Here is a 20,395-nt window from a genome sequence, read left to right as displayed (position 1 = left end):
TACGTGAAAACTTTGTGCCAGTTTGCTTGTTAGGAAATGTACATAGAGCAGCACATAACACATTCTCAATAACTAATGTACTTAAAACAATCTTATTATGTAGCTACTAATGTTTAATTTCTGATTACTTACATGTTGTAATAAGATAGATTTTTTTTTTTTTATTGCTTGAGTATAGCTAGGACCAGAACTGTTCAGTTTAAATCTCAATGAACTGTCTGGAGTTTCTCAGTCCATCTACATGAATGTACATCAGATGCAAGATCACATCCACAATCTACAGGTGCCATTCTAAAATGTGAGAGAAATTTCTGTATTTTTACAGTACGTCTCACAAATATTAGTAGCATTACAAAACTTTGTCAATATTCCATTAATGTTAAACCCCCGTCCACACACACACAATTTCGGCATTCCCACTAAATAAGCAGCACAATTAAAATCACACGTGAATAAATTTATTCTTCCGATAATGCACTGATAAACGTGCTGCAGCATGATCCTCCAATTACTTCCTGTTGTTGTCTTCTTCATTGTTTCCGCCAGTGGCAACTTCCCATTGTTGATCATGTGACTTGTGTGATGCATAAAAAAGTTTCTAATTTATTTAAAACAAATGATGTGGCTCATTCATCGATATAAACCAATTTTGAAACAGCTAATAAAACCATCCACCCTATAGCATCAAAATATTTTATGGCAAAACGAGATTTTTTTCCAAATTTGCGCATTCCTTTAAGTGAATTGATTTTTGAAACGTCAAGTTGCGAAATCTCATGGTCGCTGGAAACGCAGCTGTAGACATGAAGTAGAAAATACAGGGAAAAACTTGCTAAAAGTCTCAACGGAAAGCTCCATCAAATTCACTACATTTACTGTTTTTTCTTCTTCTTTTGACAATTTTGACAATTACATTCAAATAAATCAATGCAAAAAAAAAATATTGAATGTAAATACTGGTTCTGTATTGGCCCATATATGTAAAAGACAGAATCCCAAAGATGGCATTGAATTTATTATTTTATTTATTTATTTTGTAGCTTCCTGTTGCTTTCTCTCCTCAAAATTGTTAACTTCTCCATGCTTTAAATGATTTTCCTGTCATTTATCACTGGCAGAATCATTTATACACAGAGTTCCCAATCACCTATAGGTACATTATCATCTGAAAAAGCCTTAATAAGCTTGCCAGGCTCGATGGGATTAAAATTCCTTGCCTGTTAATTTCGGTTTTGTTGTTTCTCACGTCTTATTTGATCAAACACAAATCTTCCACTGCATGCAGTGTTTTGATCTGAGTCAGCACCATCAGCAGAAAAGGATGAGGCGGCTGTGATTAACGGCACAGGTGGGCCCGGCGCCCTGATGTCCCTCCGCTCCTCCACGCATGTTAGAACCGCGACCTCAGACACACACGTGAAAACAAACATAAACACACACACTCTCTCTCTCTCTCTCGCCTTATCCTCAGCCTCCTAATGAGACGAGAGACGATTAATCGGAGCGCTAATCAGCTAATTCACATGACAGATTCAATCACCGTGTTGAGTGACTCAATGAGAAGGTATTTGATTATGCAATTAACACGTACACTTTAGCGAGCCCAGACAGCCTCTCGCCTCTCGGCTCCCGATGAAAGGGCTGCCGGGTAACTCCATAACCAGTTTGTATGAACACATGATTAGGTTTTTGCTGCGTTTGTGTGCCAATGCGACGTGGCGACTTACTCTGGTAGTGCAGCAGGAAGAGGCCCAGGCTCCCCTCTGGTGCCGAGCGGTAGTAGACGGACAGAGAGTTGGTGGGACTGCGGATCACCTGACCTTCCACCAGCAGCGTGTGGTTGGCCAGAACCAGCGTGGCGCCTTGATCGTCCACGCCCCTGATGGACAGCTGCTCGCTGTCCGACAGGTTCACGTTCTTCACCTGGAAACGGAGGAAGTTGACGGGGAGGCAGTCAGACACCGCAGCAATGAGAGATGATTGGACATGGGGAAAATAAAACCCAGAAAGCATTTCGTTTTCCTGTTGTTTAAAGGGGTAGAATTATGTTCAGGTATTACCAAAATGGTGTACATATCAGGTATGACTTAAAAGAAGTTAGATTTTGACACCTTGAGATTGGGCCTCTGTCTCTTTAAAAAGCCTTCAGCCTGTTATCACAAGAAGGCCATTCTAGTCAGTTTATAGTTCGTTTGATGAGCTCAGCTCCATGAACGGTTTCTATGGGAAACTCAAGGATTCCTCAAACATGCACAGAAGAATCACAACAACAGAAAATTACATAATATTATGATATAAAGCTAAAAAAAATAAATTAATAAAAGATTTTACACAATACTGCCCCTTTGAAACAGTCAACCTTTCCCAAATACGAAACCTAATTTAAAAATGGTCAGAAATGACTCATGTTTGTGACATTCCAACTGGATCTAAAGATTCCCTTCATCAAATGTTTCCATTTGAGGAATTCCACTTCCTGCCCGTCTTGCTTGGCTGATTCAGAAACGACAAGCCACCACCAGGAGGCAGGAGTCAGCCTCCAGACTAAAGGCATCCAACATAACGACCGGAGCACAAACACTGCAGCATCCTCCATTAAAGCCGCACTAGTTGTGATAACCAGACGCAGGCTGCAGGCTGCAGGCTGCGAACACGTCCCAGCCTGGCTGCAGCTCTGCCGCCGTGGGATTACCCTGAGGGACGCGCACACACCTGCAGTTCCACGCCGTAGCCGGTGTACACGGTCACGGTGTAGGTGCAGTGCAGGAAGAGGCCGTCGGGCAGAGGCGGGTTGTCAGAGGAGTCTATGTATCCCTCTGGGTCGGAGAAATTCACCATGCAGCTGGATGCAGCTGGAGGAGAGAGCAGAGAGTTCAGATTATTCCTCCACCGTTGAATTCGTTTGTAATCCCTTTTAATGGCATTCTAACTGGAACCACTCTGGAAATCCCCGCTGTGTGTAATTAAAGACAGAAATTACAAGGATTTTAAGCAGTAGGCAGGAAAAAGGTGCAGCCAGCTCTCCAAGGCCTTAACAGGCTCAGAGTAAATAGACACTCTTCTTCTTCCCTCTCAGGCTTTTAGGAAGCTCCATGCTGGACAGAGTCACATAAACCTCTCCTCATTAGGATTCTTGCACTTCACTTCATTACATTACAATTACAACTCAGTTCAATATTTATTTTTAAACCTTTCTCTTCTTATATTGAGAATATTTAAGGTTGTATTAGTTTCTAGTTAAGCTGGAACATTCCTTTCTAAAAAAAAAAAAAAAAAAAAACGCATTTCCATTTCATACTGATGCAGAATTTGTCAAAAGCTAAGTAGTTTTGCATTTTGTCAGATTATTAACCAGATCTAAATGGATTTTGTTAAAGATTTTGCTCAAAACAAAAGGCCAAATCACAATCGGCAGGTCAGGCTTTTTAAAGATCAGTGAGCGGCAAGAAAACTTTAATCTATGCATTCCTCATCATCACCTTCCTAAAAGTCATTTTAAAAAAAACCTAACTTTTAGGAAAGAAATATAAAAAATCAACACCTCTTTCTTTTTTGGCAAAAAAAGAGACTATTTTAGGAAGGTGATGATCTGGTGATGTAATAATGTTTTTTAACAAAGTGTTGACGGATCCCTGTTTGTGTCAAAGTCTCTCTTAATTGAGTGACCTGATGTTGTTTTGCTAATTTAGAAATTTTGAAAGTTGCTTAAATTTGACTGAAGCAGCAAAAATGATACATTTTTAGTCATTGTTTCTCTTAAAGGCTGATTGAGAAGACCACAAATTTCCCTAATCACTTCTGATTGGCTGATCAGGCCCTCATGAGTTCAGGGACTGACCACAATCACTGGGTCAGATGAGGTTGCAACAAATGATGCGTACTTACATTTACATGAAAACTGAGGAAATGTAGTATTTTCCTCCAACTGAGGTTTTCCCATCATGCGTTATTGTATGAGGATAAATGCGGTTCAGTTTTATCATTCAGGTTTAAACAATAAAATATTCAAATTATGAAACTACATTGGGTTTGATGCTCCCTGAGTTTAAAGAAAAAACACTGACCTCAGTGTATTTTGGTGAGTTTTCCTCTCAAGTTGATGATCAATTTGACCTATCAGAAATCGAGACTTTCATCTGATTTCTATCTTCTGGTTTCTTTAAACAGCTAACCAAATTATACAACAGAATAGGGGAAAAATTATCCTTAGGACTGAATTTTGACAGATTATAATACTGATTATGTCACTGATTTTTAATATTTGGTAGTATAGATTAATATAGCACTTACCCTTGCACATTTTGGATATGTTTTGTAGAATAAACAAAAGCTAATAATTTGTTGAGACCAGATAATCCAAGAAGAAAGTGACTGACAGTTTGCTTTCACGGTTAAAAAAAGGTCATATTTTTCTATAAACCGAACCAAAACGCCATATTAAAAACACAAGATTTAAAGAGCGGACGTCTTAATGTAAACAAGTAAAAGCTTGCTACGCTAAGATGATAATAACATCATAATAACAGCTTTTTAGGTTTAGCAAGGCACTGGAGATATTCTTGTTTTTCCTTCAAAAGGAAATTCAAACGGCCACTTCATAGGAAAACCAACGTTGAAAGAATGAAAGAAAATTGTGTTTAAAACCCATTTTCAGATAACCACGGTATTTATTGTCGCAGACTGCAAAAATCTCATTTAACTTCAAACAGCGTCTTTTGTCCTGAGTCTCTTCCATGTTCTTAAGGTTTGCTGGGCTAATAAAGAGCGCAAGAATTGTTGCAACACAAACATTCAGACGCAACATTTTTCAAAGCTTGAAAAAAAAATAAAAATACTATTTCATTGAAGTCTTTCAGAATGTCAGTTTAACTTTGACACATACCTGATAAAGGCATTTCAGTGTCCACATCTGGTACAGTGGTGATTTCCACCTCTGGCTCAGGTGTGTGTGTCCTTGTGTGAGGCAGCTGAGAGTGTGTGTCTGTGGACGGCGGTCGGCTTGGACGGCTGCGCTGGCCCGACGCCGCAGCTGATGCTGGGGACTTTGCCCTCGTCGGTAATCCCTCGCTTTGATGCTCCTGGGGGTTGCTTCCAGGGAAAGCGCTGACACTGAGTCCTCTGCCCAGGAGAGGAAGCAGATTCTGGGGCAGCGCAGAGGGGATGACCTCCCCTTTCTTGGAGACGTGGCGTCCTCTTTGGGCCAGCACAGAGTGCAGGAAACCTCCTGCTGCGACGCTGGACGTTTTACCTTTAGATCCGTCTTCCCTTGTGCCGGCTGTTGTCAACACTGGAGACTGAATTGAGAGGGCGACTGTGGGGACTTCTTTATCTGAGAAGAAAAGGAAATCAAAGGATGAGTGACTACAAGTGTCAAGACAGGAAATAACTAAAATGGCTCAAAGAATAAGGTCTGGGTGGTTGTTTCTCTGTCCTCCATTATAGCATCTGGATATTAGTCACATTATTGGTCTGTGAAAACCACAAACTTCAATGTGTTTTCGTAGCATTTTGGATGATAAACCTGTGCATAACAGTGAAAGAAAATGAATAAATATGTAAGCGTTTGCGCAAAGATAAAATTTTATGACCACATATGGATTCCCACAGTAAACAGCTCAGTGACAAACTGATTCCACTTCGAACTGCTTTGCATGCAGCACCAAGAAGATAAGTTTGAGAGCCACTTTATGCTACACTAACGTATCCAGTGTCTCTCCTGGTGGAGGCAAAGCTGGTCAAACTTGCTGGGACCCATCTGGATTATGGGAAATGAAGGAATTTGTCATGAGAAATGTATACAATTAGTACGCTCCATTGATCTGCAATGCGAAAGAAAGGTTTAGAAGACCAACGAAAGCTATAGACGGCAAAGGAATGTTCTAGAAGGCTAAAGGAATGTTAATTGGTCTCTCTAAATTCTCCCAAGGTGTGAGTGTGTGTGTGAATGGTTGTGTGTCCTGTATGTCTCTGTGTTGCCCTGCGACAGACTGGTGACCTGTCCAGGGTGAACCCGCCTCTCGCCCAGAACGTTAGCTGGAGAGGAACCAGCAACTCCCGACCCCATTGGGGACAAGAGTGAACAGAAAATGGATGGATGGATGGATGGATGGATGGATGGATGGATGGATGGATGGATGGATGGATGGATGGATGGATGGATATACTAATTTGTTTTGGTGTTTCACAAACATCCAATAAAACACGCTGCAGTTTGTGGCTGTAATAATGCAAAAATCTCAAAAAAGTTGAAGCTGGTTGAAAACGTTTCATGAATGATGCCATGTATATATAAACAGAGCAGCCAGAGCCTAGATGAGCTTAACTCCACATCCCATAGACAAAATGCTGATTATACACACGCACACACACCCTCCACACACATACGCACACAGACACAGCGCAGCACAGAAACCAGGCAGTAGAGCATGACAGGAGTCAACCCCACATGTGGGAGGAATAAGGTGTAAGAAAAAAAAAAAAGAAAAACGAAAAAGAAAAGCATAGACAGGGAAACCGCTCTGCCGTGCATTCTAAAATGCCATCTCCAGCAGCTTGGTCCAAAAACAGCACACAGCAGCATTTACACACACACACACACACACACACACACGCATGCACACACCAGCCTGCTGTATGTATGCATTCACACATACCTCGCGTCTTCCCACTCACCCCTACAACAACAAACAGCAGGCTTCCTTAAACTGGAGGAAGACTTTATAAAGGTTGGAGTTGTCAAGTTTTACGCAATTCATAAACTCCTGGAAGAAAACCACTAAGACCTCCACCCTGTCGTTTTAAAATAGATGTAATATGTGTTTGAGCTGTCAACAAGAGCTTTTCCTGTCCCTTTACATCTGGAGATATATTTTTAAAAAAAAACAAACAAACGTTGGACCTGTTCGTTAATGTTAAAAAAAAAGCAAGGGATGTAAAGCCCAATGAGTTCTCTTTGCCGTTTCAACTTCCAGTCTTTTAAAGAACCACAGAAGCAAAAGCAAAAACACAGCAACAAGAAAAGTCTGTAGAGGAAATGTCAGCATAGAAATCTTAAACTAGATCCTCTCAGATCCCACGGACCCATTAGTGTGAATGGATACTGATGATTCTAATAACTGTCTGCCTTGAGTTTCAGGAGTTGTGTTTCCACAACAAATGTGTGCAAATCTTTGTCTATTTCATCAGAAACTTTTAATCAGTTCCTTCCTCCTCGCCCTTATACTGTAACCATGCAGATGAGTTGGTAGACAACGTCCATTCTAAGATTTCCAGTATCATTAATTCCATTGCTCCCATTAATGTGAAGGTTGTGTCTGGTTGGAGCGAGTCTCCATGGAGATATGCACAAACAGATCAGCAAGACGACTTTGTCAAACATAAATGGCATCTATGTTCTTATACATTTCATATACATTACTTATGAAATGTACGCAGAAAGACTGCGTAGCTGTGCACACGAAAACATGCAAGGGAAATGTTCTTTGAGGAAATCATAAACCAAAACATTAACAATAGTCGAGCTTCAACCCTCCAATGACTGAACCACCTGCAGTCAAACACAACCTGACATGAATTTGCCAACTTCTTTGCAAAGAAAATTTTAAAAATGAGAGGGTTAATCTGCACATCAACACTACATCCATTACCAGAGCCGTGCCCAGACTGGACTTTTAGAAAATAACAACAATATTTTAACCACTGAGCAGCTTAGCACCACAATACATGATTCAGACATGGTGCTAGTGCTCATCGTCTATCAGCCAATCAGAGGAGACATCAGCGTCTTAGAGCTTGTTGTTAGAGCAACAAGCCCCGCCTACTTGGGGAGCGGCTCCATATGCTGCATTTTGGAGGAATTGTAGTCGGCCATTTTACAGAAGAGCTGTGGATTCAACACACAACTTTTTATGAACGGTGATCCTGTGAGAGCTCTGGTGGAGCCGTCTGCATATTGTCCAAAATAAATTTAGAAATAATCCATCATCCTCCTACTACTTCCAGTCATCTTCTTCGTGGACTGAGCCAGTAGTGATGAGTGAAACCTAACTATTGTGGACAGAGCATCTGATAGTTAAGTGATGTTATTATTGGGTCAATCCTGCAACATCTGAGTAGCACTAGCATAAATCTTGCACCATATGTGCCTTACATATGCTGTTTGTGGGTTGTGACGCTTCCGATGTGGAATTCTTTTACATTCCTTTAACAACCAAAAATAATAAATGAATAAATAAATAAATAAATAAACATTAGCCAGCTCACTTAGCCTCAGATCAAATGGTGCATGTTACAGCATCAATTGCGAGAGAGGGAGATGCAGGAGAATTATTTACCAAAGCAGCTTATTTCCCTGCGCCTGTGAAACGTTAGGCCGATTAATGAAAGTGTGATGGCGGTTTTCTTTCAACGCACAACGTGTCTCTGATGTGCAGAGCCAAGGAGCAGGCGTACCTATTAATACTTTTCCTCTACTTCCACACAATGCCAAATTACACGACTTTGTTACCCAGCTTCATGGTGGCAGAACATTTTCAGAAAAAAGTCCCGACACGTTCTTTTGGTGAGTTCTCTTCATTGCTTAGCTTTATCTGTGATTCAGCTCCTTTTTCACAGGTCCACAAGTCACATGTAGAGTTCCTCTGAGTGACACCAAGCTGACTCCTGCAAACATTTGAAGTTCTCATCTGATCTTCGATCCAAAGCAGTCCTGAAACCAGATTAATAAAATATATGTTTTATTAATAATATTAAGACTAGTTTATGAGTCTCCAATTAATCTTGCCTCAAGACAATTTGAGTCTGGAAAACCTGGAACCTGATGCCTGCATCTACAACCTTTTGGCAATGAAATGACACAAGGCTCAAGGCTCAGGGGCCAAATCTGGCACACCACAGGTTTTTAAGTGGCCCTCTAGACTCCAAATACATCAATATGCCCCTCCAGGTTTTGTTTTTAACCGAAAGATAAACGCAAAATCAACCGATCCCGTCATATTTTTCTGATTTTACTGCAAATTTTTCTGAAAATTGATCAAGAACATTGGGTTTACGTGACTGAGCCCTCAGCCTTACTTGGTGTCAAGTGATTGATAAGGTGATTAATAAAGTCACATTAGCGCGAATATCGTGAAAAATTCCTTACAATGTTTAGAAATTAGCACCAAAAAAATCTCTGATTTTGACTGCAAAAAAAAAAAACAATCACAAAATCCTGGATGGATTGATCAATGTGAAAAGATGTTCAATATTATTTAATTTTAAGAGACACTTATTGAATGGTGAAACAAACAGCTCTTTATTAATATTTTAACAGCTTACAGAATGTATTGATAAAACATTCTTTAAGGACATTCAGATTTTTGATGTGGCCCAAAATGAAAATGAGTTTGACGCCCCTGCTCTACAGGCTGAGAAGCAATGCCTCCTCTAATAATTAGACTTTTATCACTTTAAACTCAATATTATGCATATATCTCCACTGGGTCTAAAAGAAGTTTGAATAAACCATTAAAAACTCAAAATGTAAGCAGATGCTATGCAAACTGCTGACTGGAACTGTAATCTCTTTGCTGAGCAATTTGATTCTGACTACAGAGAAGCAATTTAGAAAAGCTCGACTGGGTCCATCTGATCCATTTTTATCTTTATTGCTAGCTTTCCCTTCTTCCTGAACAATGAGATCTCAGATCACCTTTTATTGTAACTAACCAGCTGATCTAATGTTTCTTTTGATTTATCCCTCTACGGTCAGAGAGCCTGAAATCAGCGAGCATTTTTTTCCAAATATATTACCAGAATAAATTCACGATATCAGTGGAATGAATTAGTAATTAAAATACGTAATTAAAATGTGGACTGTTAAACATCTTGTAAAGTTATAGATTGGTATTCTTTTTACTCATGGGACATGTTTAATCTTTTCCTAACATCAAATTATCACCAGTATCAGGACTTTAGAGCGAACAACTGAGTCCATTTAAAGGAAAGCGCTGCGGACAGACGAGCCAGTCAGGACAGATGTTCACTATCGACGTTTTGCTCTCATTAAAACCACTTTTTCTAGCCATTTTACAACTTTCTTCTGGTACGTTTGTGTTTTTATTCTGACTTTTTTCTTTCATTTTTTTTTTTTTTTTTTTAGAAGAAACCCCCCCTCCCCCCCAATCGTCTGGCCATTACACTGTCGTAGTTAGCTTTCCGACATATTGTGATAAAGAACCAAAATCATAATAAGAAAGCGCTTTCCTCTCCCACTATGGGTGAGTCGACCCCGTCAGACTGCGGTGTCAGTTTGTTGCCTGAACTTTACATCCGCGATCTCATTTGCTTTACAGAGCTGACAGGATTTTCTAAGAAGTCATTGGCTGACAATCCTTTTGTCCTTAATTGGTCTCCTGTGTGAGTCCATTTGCATTTACCGAGCCTTTGTTTTGCTGCTTCGCTCATCCCAATTACCTTATTTATGACCATATTTCTGCCTTTGAACTGAGCTAACAATGATGTCTAATGAGAGGGACACACAGACGCAGACAGACAGCGCTGGATGGAGGGCTTGTTTAGACGGAATCAAAATGAGCTTTTAATGTGGTTTTAATATTGTAACGTGCAAAACAGATCAAGCTGCAACATCATTAGACAATAAAAAAAAAGATGGATGTTGCTGCCTTTCCCTCGTGATGCAAATATGGAGTTCACCAAATGTAGGATTCTTTTTTTTCTCTCTCTCTCTCTCTTCAGACAGGCGAGCTTCAGGACGGAACTTCACATTGCAAACTACGGCGAGGCATGTATCGATTAATCACGCAGCCGCGGTGACGAGTGACTAACTGGGTTCAGTCATCAGATGAATAATCGAAGCCCAGATGCTGAGCAGCCTCACAGATAGTTAGGGGTTTTAGATTTTAGTTGGATTCTTCAAACGTTTAGCTGAGATCAAATTAGTGGTGGGAAGAAAAACTACAGTCATGTCTCTGTTTGAGAGGAAGGATGGAGTGTGGTGAAAGAGAAGAGAAGAGTTGTGGGGACACTCTGCTCTCTCAAACAGTCTTCTGATTAAAAGGCAAAGAGAGAAAAACAATATCAGAGGAGTTTGAGATCTTATTTCAAACCTTTGGATCTCATTAAAATTGCTTTGTTGAACTGAGAGCGGCGATCGGAGCCATCGAGCCGGAAGGAAATTCACTCTGCTCGCTTTCTAACAAACCGCTCAGGCTGCACAATTAGAAAGGAGCAGCAACAAATCTGAGATGAGATGATAAGACAAATGCAGCTCTGATTTAAACCCTGAGCAAAAAAATAAATAAAAAGACTTTTCTTCCTATAAACGAATTACCATAAATCTCCACTTACGAACCGAGAGACATTAAGCTAATAACTTGAGATTGGGAGCAAATTTCATCAGACAGCTTGACGGGAAAGGACTACAGATATTCAGTCTACTACACCTGCATTATTTGGCATGTAGAAATATAATTTCTACCAACAGTGTTGGACTGTTGTTATTCTGAAAACATCTGCCAGTGCACATGGGCACATGATGAGACCGAGTGGAAGGGAAGTTACATGCAGACGCAGCGGAACGAGAGCATCATCTGTGCATCTGTATTATGTAAAACCTATATTTACATAGTGCTGATTAAGTTGTTTAGTTCCATGACTGCCACCCTATTTATTTTGCCAAAAACAATTCAGAAATTTGAAATGTAGTCCAAACTGCATCTGCCTGAAGATGATAAAGCTCAATCATATTTATGATTTATTTATTAGGAACTGTGAGGAGATGATTTAAGAGGCTTGACTTTTATTTGAAGAAAAACTTATAACTAATGAAGGTCAGGAGTTATTTCACGTAATTACATAAATCTTAATGAATTAAAAATGTTTTTTCACATAGGTTTTTGCCAAAACCTTGGTGCTCACATGTTTCTGGTACATCTGTAAATATGACGTACATTTGCTAACAACAGCAATGGACGACAATGCTGCTCCTCTCAGCCCATTTTAGCTCCAGTAAACGATCTGATTGGACACTGGAAAAGACCATTGTGTTCAAGTTGTACTAAAAGGAGCTAGCATAGCAGCGAAGCTATTCTAGCCTAAAATAGCATCTCAGTGCTAACCATGTAGCAACATGTGACACTGACATTAGCACTGGCTAATGTCAGTGTCTATATTTCTAAAGGATGATCAGGTTGAAAGCTGAATGGGTAGAACTGCACTTTGCACCAATCTGATGGTTAAATAACATAATTAACAGATTAAAAACAACATATTTCTAGTTGAGCTCATATCTATATTTATTCAAAACTTTTGCAGATGAGCAATTTTTTAATTTAAAGTCTTGTTCATTTTGTCCATATACAGTTTTCAATTTAAACACAGTTAATTAAATGCAAACTCTGCAATTAACTCAATTAAAAATTTTACTCGAATCCCAACAGTCAGATTTCTGTGGAAACAAAAAAATGCTTCTGTCATCTTTTTGTTTCCACTACGTCTTTTTGTTTCAACACGATGAGCAACCATAAGGACTTGGGAAGCACCACACGTTCTAGTTGCACTGGATTTGATTGAACAGCTTCTTTACTAAATTGCCTGAGATTGTATCAGAGAGGTGAGAAGTATTCTCCCAAACTACCGAGGACATCCTGTCTTACAAATGGTCTTCCACAAGAGGGAGAAAAATAGGAACTCTCTGCAACGCCTCCAGCAGATTCTTCCTTTCAGTTACACCAGAGCTCCTTTACAAAGATAGGATTATTGTTGTGATGCTACCTATAATGTTCTGGTAAAAGATAGTGAAGATGGAGGCAGAAATCACATCTGTGTTTGATCTTGTGAGGAGGAGAATGTCTTTTTTTTTTTTTTTTTTACATCAAAAGCAGCTCTTTATGGCCAGAACTTGAATGTTGTCAAAATGCCACCCACTGCAGGAGGACCTTTAGTTAAATTAGTTTCTAAAACTGAATATAATCGGCGACAAAAGCATTAAAAAGATGCAGAAAACTCTTCACAGTAGCGGCATTTCCATTGTAGATGAAATTGTTGTCAATATTCTGCTAATGTTGAAAAAAAAAAACAGAATTTCACAATTGTGCTGTTTGAATTAAATGAGAAACAGAATTAAAATCACACGTGAATAAGTTTGTTCACATGAAAAATCATTCAAAAACATGCTGCGCCATGATCTTCCTACCACTTCCTGTTATTTTCTTCATGGTTTGCCCCAGTGGCAACATCTGGATGTTGATCATGTGACTGGTATGATGCAAAACAAGTCTTTCCTTTGCAGTTTTGAGAAATAAACCACTTGCAATCCCAGCACCAAAACCTTTCATCAAAAAACAAAATTGCCATGTTTCCATTGAGAAAATTTACTTTTGAAATGTCAAATTGCGCAATTTTATGGTCAATAGAAACACAGCCATTAAACGTCTGCCTTAGTTAGCAAGAGGAGGATAAAAATGAAGAATCTCATCGGTCCATCAGGGACCACACAGCATTGCTTCCTGGGTTTTGCTTCCTGAAGCGGCTGGTGATTATTAATTTATTCTTCTGCTAAACCCATTGACAAAGTGAAACCCCCACAAGGCCTTACAACAGATTTATCTGCTATTAGGCCAAGTTTTGTGAAAGCTGCAACAAGCAACACGCATTTTAACTCAAGAACCAAAAAAAAAAAAAGCTACATATGATAGGTAAACTGCAACAAAGAAGCTGATTCCACAGATATTCCCTGTCGGTGGTTCTGGACTGGAACCGATCCGGGGAGATTCTCGTTTTATTGCTTAGCTGTTGAGTCATCTCTCTCATCAGGAGCGAGCGATAACCCTTCTGGGACGCTTCACCCAGGAGTTTATTCAGAGCTGTTTGCAGGTAGACACTTGAAAACCAAACACCATGTCATGCTTCATTATCCTGAAGGCACCAGCCGACTGGGGGCTGCAGTTCCTTTCTGATGCACCACATGAACAAGTAATTCACATGAACAGCAGTATTTCTATAATGTTGTTTCAACCCAGACACACAGACATGGACGGATGATTTACAACGGCTCTGTGTGGACGTGTCACACAGCAGATGTCCCTGTGTGACCTTCAGACCGACGTCTGTATCCTCCATGGTGTAAAATCTGCTCTCCCTTTTAAGAGCCGTATCGCAACTGGAAACTGTTTCCCTTTAAAATCCGTTTTGTTGAACCAAGCGGTGGGACTTGATTGAAATTTTTAAATCGAGTTAATTACAAGGTCTGTAAGTAAGTAAGCACAATTAATTGCATTTTAATCAAAAAAGGGCTTCAGGAAGCCCTGATCCTTCCTTAAAAATCTGGACTGTGGACGTTGACATGTTTAGCATTGAGATGCTACTTTAGGGCTGAATAGCTACACTGCTAGGCTAACTACTGTTAGCACAACCTGAACACAACAGTTCCTCAAAATAATGAGATTTTCAATGATATTGTAATTTATTGAGCATGTATACTGTATATGTAGCATATACACACATATATGTTTGGTATAAAAACGTTACACAACCAAGTTTGGTGGTGGTAGCATCACACTCTGAGTTAATAGCTGGAAGTGTGTCAGTGATATGAATAAAACCATGAAAATTCAAAATACCAGACTGCTTGAGCGCCGAACCTTCAAAGGTATTCTAAGATGCTTCAAATGAAGATGGATTTAATTTTTCAGCAGCAAAACCACAGAAATTATTTGTCCAAATCAAAGGAAAAGGATTGCTACACCAGTAAGGTTTTGAAAGTTTTGGGATGACCTACGCAGAGTCCAGAACTTAATCCAACAGAGGAAATATCCCAAAGGGGAAGCTGACAGGGCAGATTATCAACCAACAAAAACTGAAGGTTGAAATATAATCAAAAAATGTATTTCTCCATTGTATATGTGTTTATTTTTCAGTTCAATAAGCATGGATTCAGAAAAAACGTTGATGCTGTCTTTTTTTATTTTTTATTTTTTTTAACCTCTGAAAAATACAATGTTATGTTTTTCTTCCACTCTTGTGTTTTTACCCTTGGTAATGACCAGAAGCCGTATATTAAAAGGTAGATTTAAAAAAAGACAGAACATGTACCTCTGATTATAATCAAGAAGGTCGAGTTGATTTCAGGACAGCTTCATTCATTCTGGAAGTCCAAAAGCAGCCTGCATGCTGGCAGCCACAACAAAATGCCAAACTACTCTGCAGCATCATTAGGGCGACTCAGTTTGTTGTGTGGCCCTAACGAAGGAAGTCTAAAAGAAGGGACAACAAAAGTCTCTCATTAGGATTCCACCTGATCAGCCCACCTTCTTCTTGTTAGCCAGAAAACAACAAGAGCCACATTTCTACTTTCGCTTCTAATTCTAAATGTGCATAATGGCTACAAAACCCAAAACACAGTTAAGATGTCAAATTGAGGGAGAAAATGTTCGTTCATGTTGAAGATATTTTTTGCCTTACATCTTTCTCACTTCTGACAGATACAAAGCTCCAAGCCTATCAGCTGTCACATCTAAATGGAAACCCTTAAGATTCCGTTTTGAAACTTAAGATGACATGTGCAGCAGTGAATCACCCCTGGCACTGAAAGCTGCTTTGTTTTGATCTATCAGCAGCCAAAGTGCTTCACGTTGGTCAGACGGAGATGAATGGCAGGTGGCAGTCCGACGACAAACCGATCAATCAGAGAAGGGTTTTCTGCGAATCCCCTACAAGTCAGAGGGAACGCGCAAATATTTCAGATGGCAGGTAAAATTAAAAACTAAATCATATGGTCTCGTCATAAGACATAAGGATAGGGCTATGTCTAAAGCATCCATCTGTTCTACAACATAATATGTTACTCAGGTAAAAAGTGTGCAAAGCGTCCCAGGATTCCTGCAGGCCCGTTGCATGTTTCCGTTTATATCCGGAAATTTAGCGCATGGAGGGCAAAAAGACGATTCTTTTACTATTCAGTTAACAGAATGCAACCTGGAGATGTCGGACTAATTCATCCAGCACAGTGAGGAGAAAACGTTAAAGAAAAACTCAAAGCCACTCGTATGTTTTTTAATCGCTCTCTGTGTCGGCTGCGTCACACGTAGACTCATTGCCATGGCAACTGACTGACAACAGCTCCAATAGTGTATCAGAGTTAAATAAAAATGTATTTCCCACACAAAGAGCAGAACATTCAGTCCTTAAGTTTAATGTTTTCAGCCTTGATGTTTATTTTGTAATTATTAATAAGTGATCATCTCAACAGAGCAGTGGCAGATTAGCTACTTAGCTACAGCTGCTGTAGTGATGATGGGTCAGAGAGTCGGTACCTTTCCTCCCTTGATTCGTCTCAAACAGAAAAGCAGCAGAACTTCCAGACAGGTTCACAAACGTTTCAACTGGTTCACTGTGACTGTCAACTAAATGAAACAGGAATGCAATCATGACAGTCTGATGTCACAGAAATGCCATTAGATGAAAATATATGGGGCGTGCTGTGGCGGCGCAGGTGGTTAGCACGCCCCACGTTTGGAGGCCTTAGTCCTCGACATGGACGTCGCAGGTTCAACTCCCTTTGCCGCATGTCTTCCCTCCTTCCGGTCTGCCTGCTGTCTCAAAAATACGAGCCACTAGCGCCGCAGAAACTCTTTGGAGGAAAAAAAATAAAATATATATATATACTCCCAAAACAACAAGTGATAATCACCATCTACTGTTGAGGACAGCATTATGTGCTGATAAATTCACCTGTTCCCCAAACCAGACTGAAATGACATTTTCTGATCTCTATTATTCAGCTTATCGGGGCATTTCTGTGAAACTTATTACTCCCTTCTGAGATGGTGAGGAGGATGATAGCATAGCAGCTACGTTTCTTTCTCTCAGTTCAGCAGATTATAACTTAGAAACATAAGAACACTGGGTCAGAAGTTGATCTTGATCAGTCTGGATGTGGAGGTTCTAACCTCTTCCACTGGACCTGCTTGCATCATGGCGTCCCTGAAGTTCATCATTCTCTATTATTCTGATTCAGGAGTGCCTTATTCCAGCAGCGCACAACTCGTACATGCAGCTTAATCACATCTTTCAGTTTTTATTGGACCATTTGGACGACTGTGTTAAATTTCCATCTTGATTTCTGTCGAAGAACAAACTGCAAGGAGATTTTTTAGCGTATTATTGGAGTATAGTTTATGGACTTCCTGACTGGTTCTGACTCAGAATGCATAGTGATAGAAATAAAGCTGAACATGTCAGACAGATCTCACCACCCACTTTATCTCCCACTCTTTGTTTTTTTTTTTTTTTAAATGAAAGCAGAATAACAAAAAGACACACAGCTTTTCTCATTCTGTCAGCAGCTCTGACTATGTTGTTTGAAACTAAACCTTTTAAATCGCATCCACATTGTGAACCTTCCAAACAACCATCCATTGTAAACAGTCTGGGCAGGAAGCTGAGAAGAGGCCGGCAACAATAAAATGATTGAGCAATGAAAACCTGTGTGTACAGCTTCATTTGAGCCCTGAAAAGAACACAACACAACCCGAAGAATATCCATTTAGAGACTAAAACAACGACAGCACGCTCACTCTGGGTTTAACTGTGCTGCAAAAACATTAACAGGGTTTTTAACTGAACTTAAACAACAAGCAGGAAACAACTAACCAGCACATTCTAACGTGAAGCACCGCACAAGTGTTCACAAGTCATTTCTCCAACTTAAAGTCACTAATGCCTGGAATAAACATTTTCTCATCAAACCCTTGACATGCAGGTCACCTATAACCAGGGCCGGCTTTAGAAGAATAAGGGCCCTGGGACAGTCAGTTTTGGTGCCCTTATGTAAAATAATAATAAATAATAATAATAATAATAATAATAATAATAATAAGAAGAAGAAGAATCAAATCTGCATTTTATCAATTAACAATGATAAAATTGTACAGTAGACTTATGTCTACTATAAGTTCAGAATATGCAAATGTTTGAGTTTTGTAAACATTAAAGAAAATGTGGCAATCTTCACAAAACAACACTTAATCTGGCCCTGGGAGTTTTTAAATGAAGTACAATGTAAAACATGCATTCATTACAAAAACATTCAAAGTCTTTGGTCTCTCTCCCAAAACCTGAAGCCCTGGGCTACTGCTGCTGTCAGCCCCACTGAAAGGTTGTAAATCTGTACTTTAATAATTATCTCCTAATTCATTGACTCGTCTTTTAATTGGCCATTGAATTTATCATCCAAAATCAGCTGAAGAGCAAAACTTTCCGATGGTAGTTAGTTCTGAAAAGTTTAAAGTCTTACTGAAAATTTCGCTGTTAAAATTCTGTAGATAAAGAGTAAATACTGTTAGACAAGGCGCCGCGTTGAGGAAGAACCTCTTTTTGTGTTTTGAATCGGCAACGTGAGATTACAAATCATCCACGCTCGAGTGTGGATGATTTAGCGTCCACTGCTGGAGGAAAGCAGCGCGTCCATTTAACCAAGTGGACGAGGTTGTGGCGAGAAGGGAAGATCCAACAGTCCTCAGCGTCGTTGCCCTGCCACTCCGACACAACGAGCCACGGCAACAACAAGACGGTGAAAACGGACTCCTCGACGGTTCTGTGTGTCTTCAGGGATTCTGTTAAACACGGAAAAGCCACAATCTTTTTGTTCTCCTTGTTACTTCCCTTAATTTGTATTCTAAAAGCTGGCAGCCGTTTGAAGAGTTTTATCAGAGCTGAGACTGGCAGCAACAGTATCGGGAACACATTCTCTGTCCACCGAGTCTGTTCCCCATGGAGATGCACACAGTGATAAACACACACAAACACACACATAATGGCTGGTGGGGGGTTGGCTGTCTGAATGCTGCCTGGCTATCGTAGCTTTCTGCTGCAGTGAAAGTGCAGGTCAGGCCGTCACACCAGGCGCATGAATAATAACAGCTTTTACTAGAAAACAGAATTCTGGTCCAGTTTGGATGAAAACTAAGTTTCTTTCATTTTAGATGCCTTGTTGAGTTCTGAGATGAATCATTTAGTTTTAGAATTATTAATCATGTTAGAGTTTACTAAATGAATTGAGGTAATAACAGACCAGTTCTAAAGAAGACAATTTAAGGGCTTTTTTTTTTTTTTTTTAGCAAATTTGTTTAAGTCAGTCGTGCATTACTTATGTATTAAAACACATTCATATTTTTAGTTTTAAGGTCACATTTGAAAAATTTTGAAAGAGCATTAACACTTTTTCAGACCCCAGTAAGCAGTAATACAAGAGGACAAAACTGTCTGTACTCTTGCTTATAGCAGAATAAAATATATATTACAGAAACAACTTGAAACAGACGATTGTATTTACAGACAACCAATGAAATGAGACATTATGGTTAAAAAAACAATCCAATTTAAAAACAAACTAAATGAAACAAACGTATCCTGACTTTGCATTTATTGAGATTTTTGGCAAACAATATAGCTATAAATGTTATTAAATTTCTTGTTTTGTCTCAGATTACTCATAAGAAACATCCAAAGATTGTACAGTCCAAACTGTTTTTTAAATTTTTTTAACATTCATGATTAAAATTCAAACTAGACATGCAGTCGGAGGTAAATTAATACTTCCAAAAGTTCACATTCTTTGAAGATGAGAGTTTTATATAGTTACGTTCACATGGAACATCTTAATTATACTGGAGATTCATCAGAAGAAAGGATTTCAAACAGCTTTAAAAACAATTACACTGAATGATTTTTCTCAAGTCTATATTGTGTTATATTGATCATGTATGTTTTCTGTATGTGTTGAAGTGAAAATCTTTTAGTAAAATGACTCAAACTATAATAAAAAACTGAGTTTGAGTTTCTTTTATAATGACACTTAGTGAATATATTTGTGTTTTGTTTTAATCTTATTATCTTGTTTTATTTTACTGAATTGTACAGGACTTTCTTCAGCTTCTGTCTGAATTTGCTGTATTAATAAATTGGCCTTGACATTTCTTGACCAGGTCTGTTTCATTGGTTATTTTTTAAATAATTCTGTTGAAACACAATTCAAAAGCAATCTCTGATTTCTATTGATTCATTTTCAGATTTTTCATTTTATTTATTACTTTTACCAGTTTTGAGTTACTTCAATGACCATTGTGGTTATTTTATGTTTGGGTTTTTTTGTCATTAACTGAGGAGCATCAATAGTTTTGTTCATATGTGTATATAGTAATATTACTGATAACAACTCTTAGGTAGTTACTGTTTTTGTAAACAAAGTGGAGAATGTTTCAGCTGCAGTAATAATCCAGCGTTTGGGATATTAAATGCAGCAGAATCACAAATGGAGGTGCTGGAAATGCACACTGAACTGGTTTAACGATTTACTCTATGCTGACTCCACCCACCCCACACACACACACACACA

General features: G+C 39.1%; 1 protein-coding gene across 4 annotated transcripts in view; it reads right to left on the bottom strand.

Moving 5' to 3' along the window:
- LOC122819245 (seizure 6-like protein) overlaps positions 1-20,395 on the bottom strand; it is a 60,756-nt gene that overhangs the window by 17,512 nt on the left and 22,849 nt on the right. For all 4 annotated transcript variants that reach the window (XM_044095817.1, XM_044095815.1, XM_044095816.1 and 1 more), the window contains exons 2-4: positions 4,883-5,329; positions 2,713-2,852; positions 1,728-1,923 (exon numbers count right to left, since the gene is read on the bottom strand). In XM_044095817.1, the coding sequence (XP_043951752.1) occupies positions 1,728-1,923; positions 2,713-2,852; positions 4,883-5,329 (783 nt within the window). The remainder of the gene's footprint in view (positions 1-1,727; positions 1,924-2,712; positions 2,853-4,882; positions 5,330-20,395) is intronic.

The sequence above is a fragment of the Gambusia affinis genome, linkage group LG17 (genome assembly GCF_019740435.1).
Source record: "Gambusia affinis linkage group LG17, SWU_Gaff_1.0, whole genome shotgun sequence".
Classification (NCBI taxonomy): domain Eukaryota; kingdom Metazoa; phylum Chordata; class Actinopteri; order Cyprinodontiformes; family Poeciliidae; genus Gambusia; species Gambusia affinis.
Note: the sequence above shows the minus strand (reverse complement) of the source record. Positions and strands in the feature narration are given on the sequence as shown.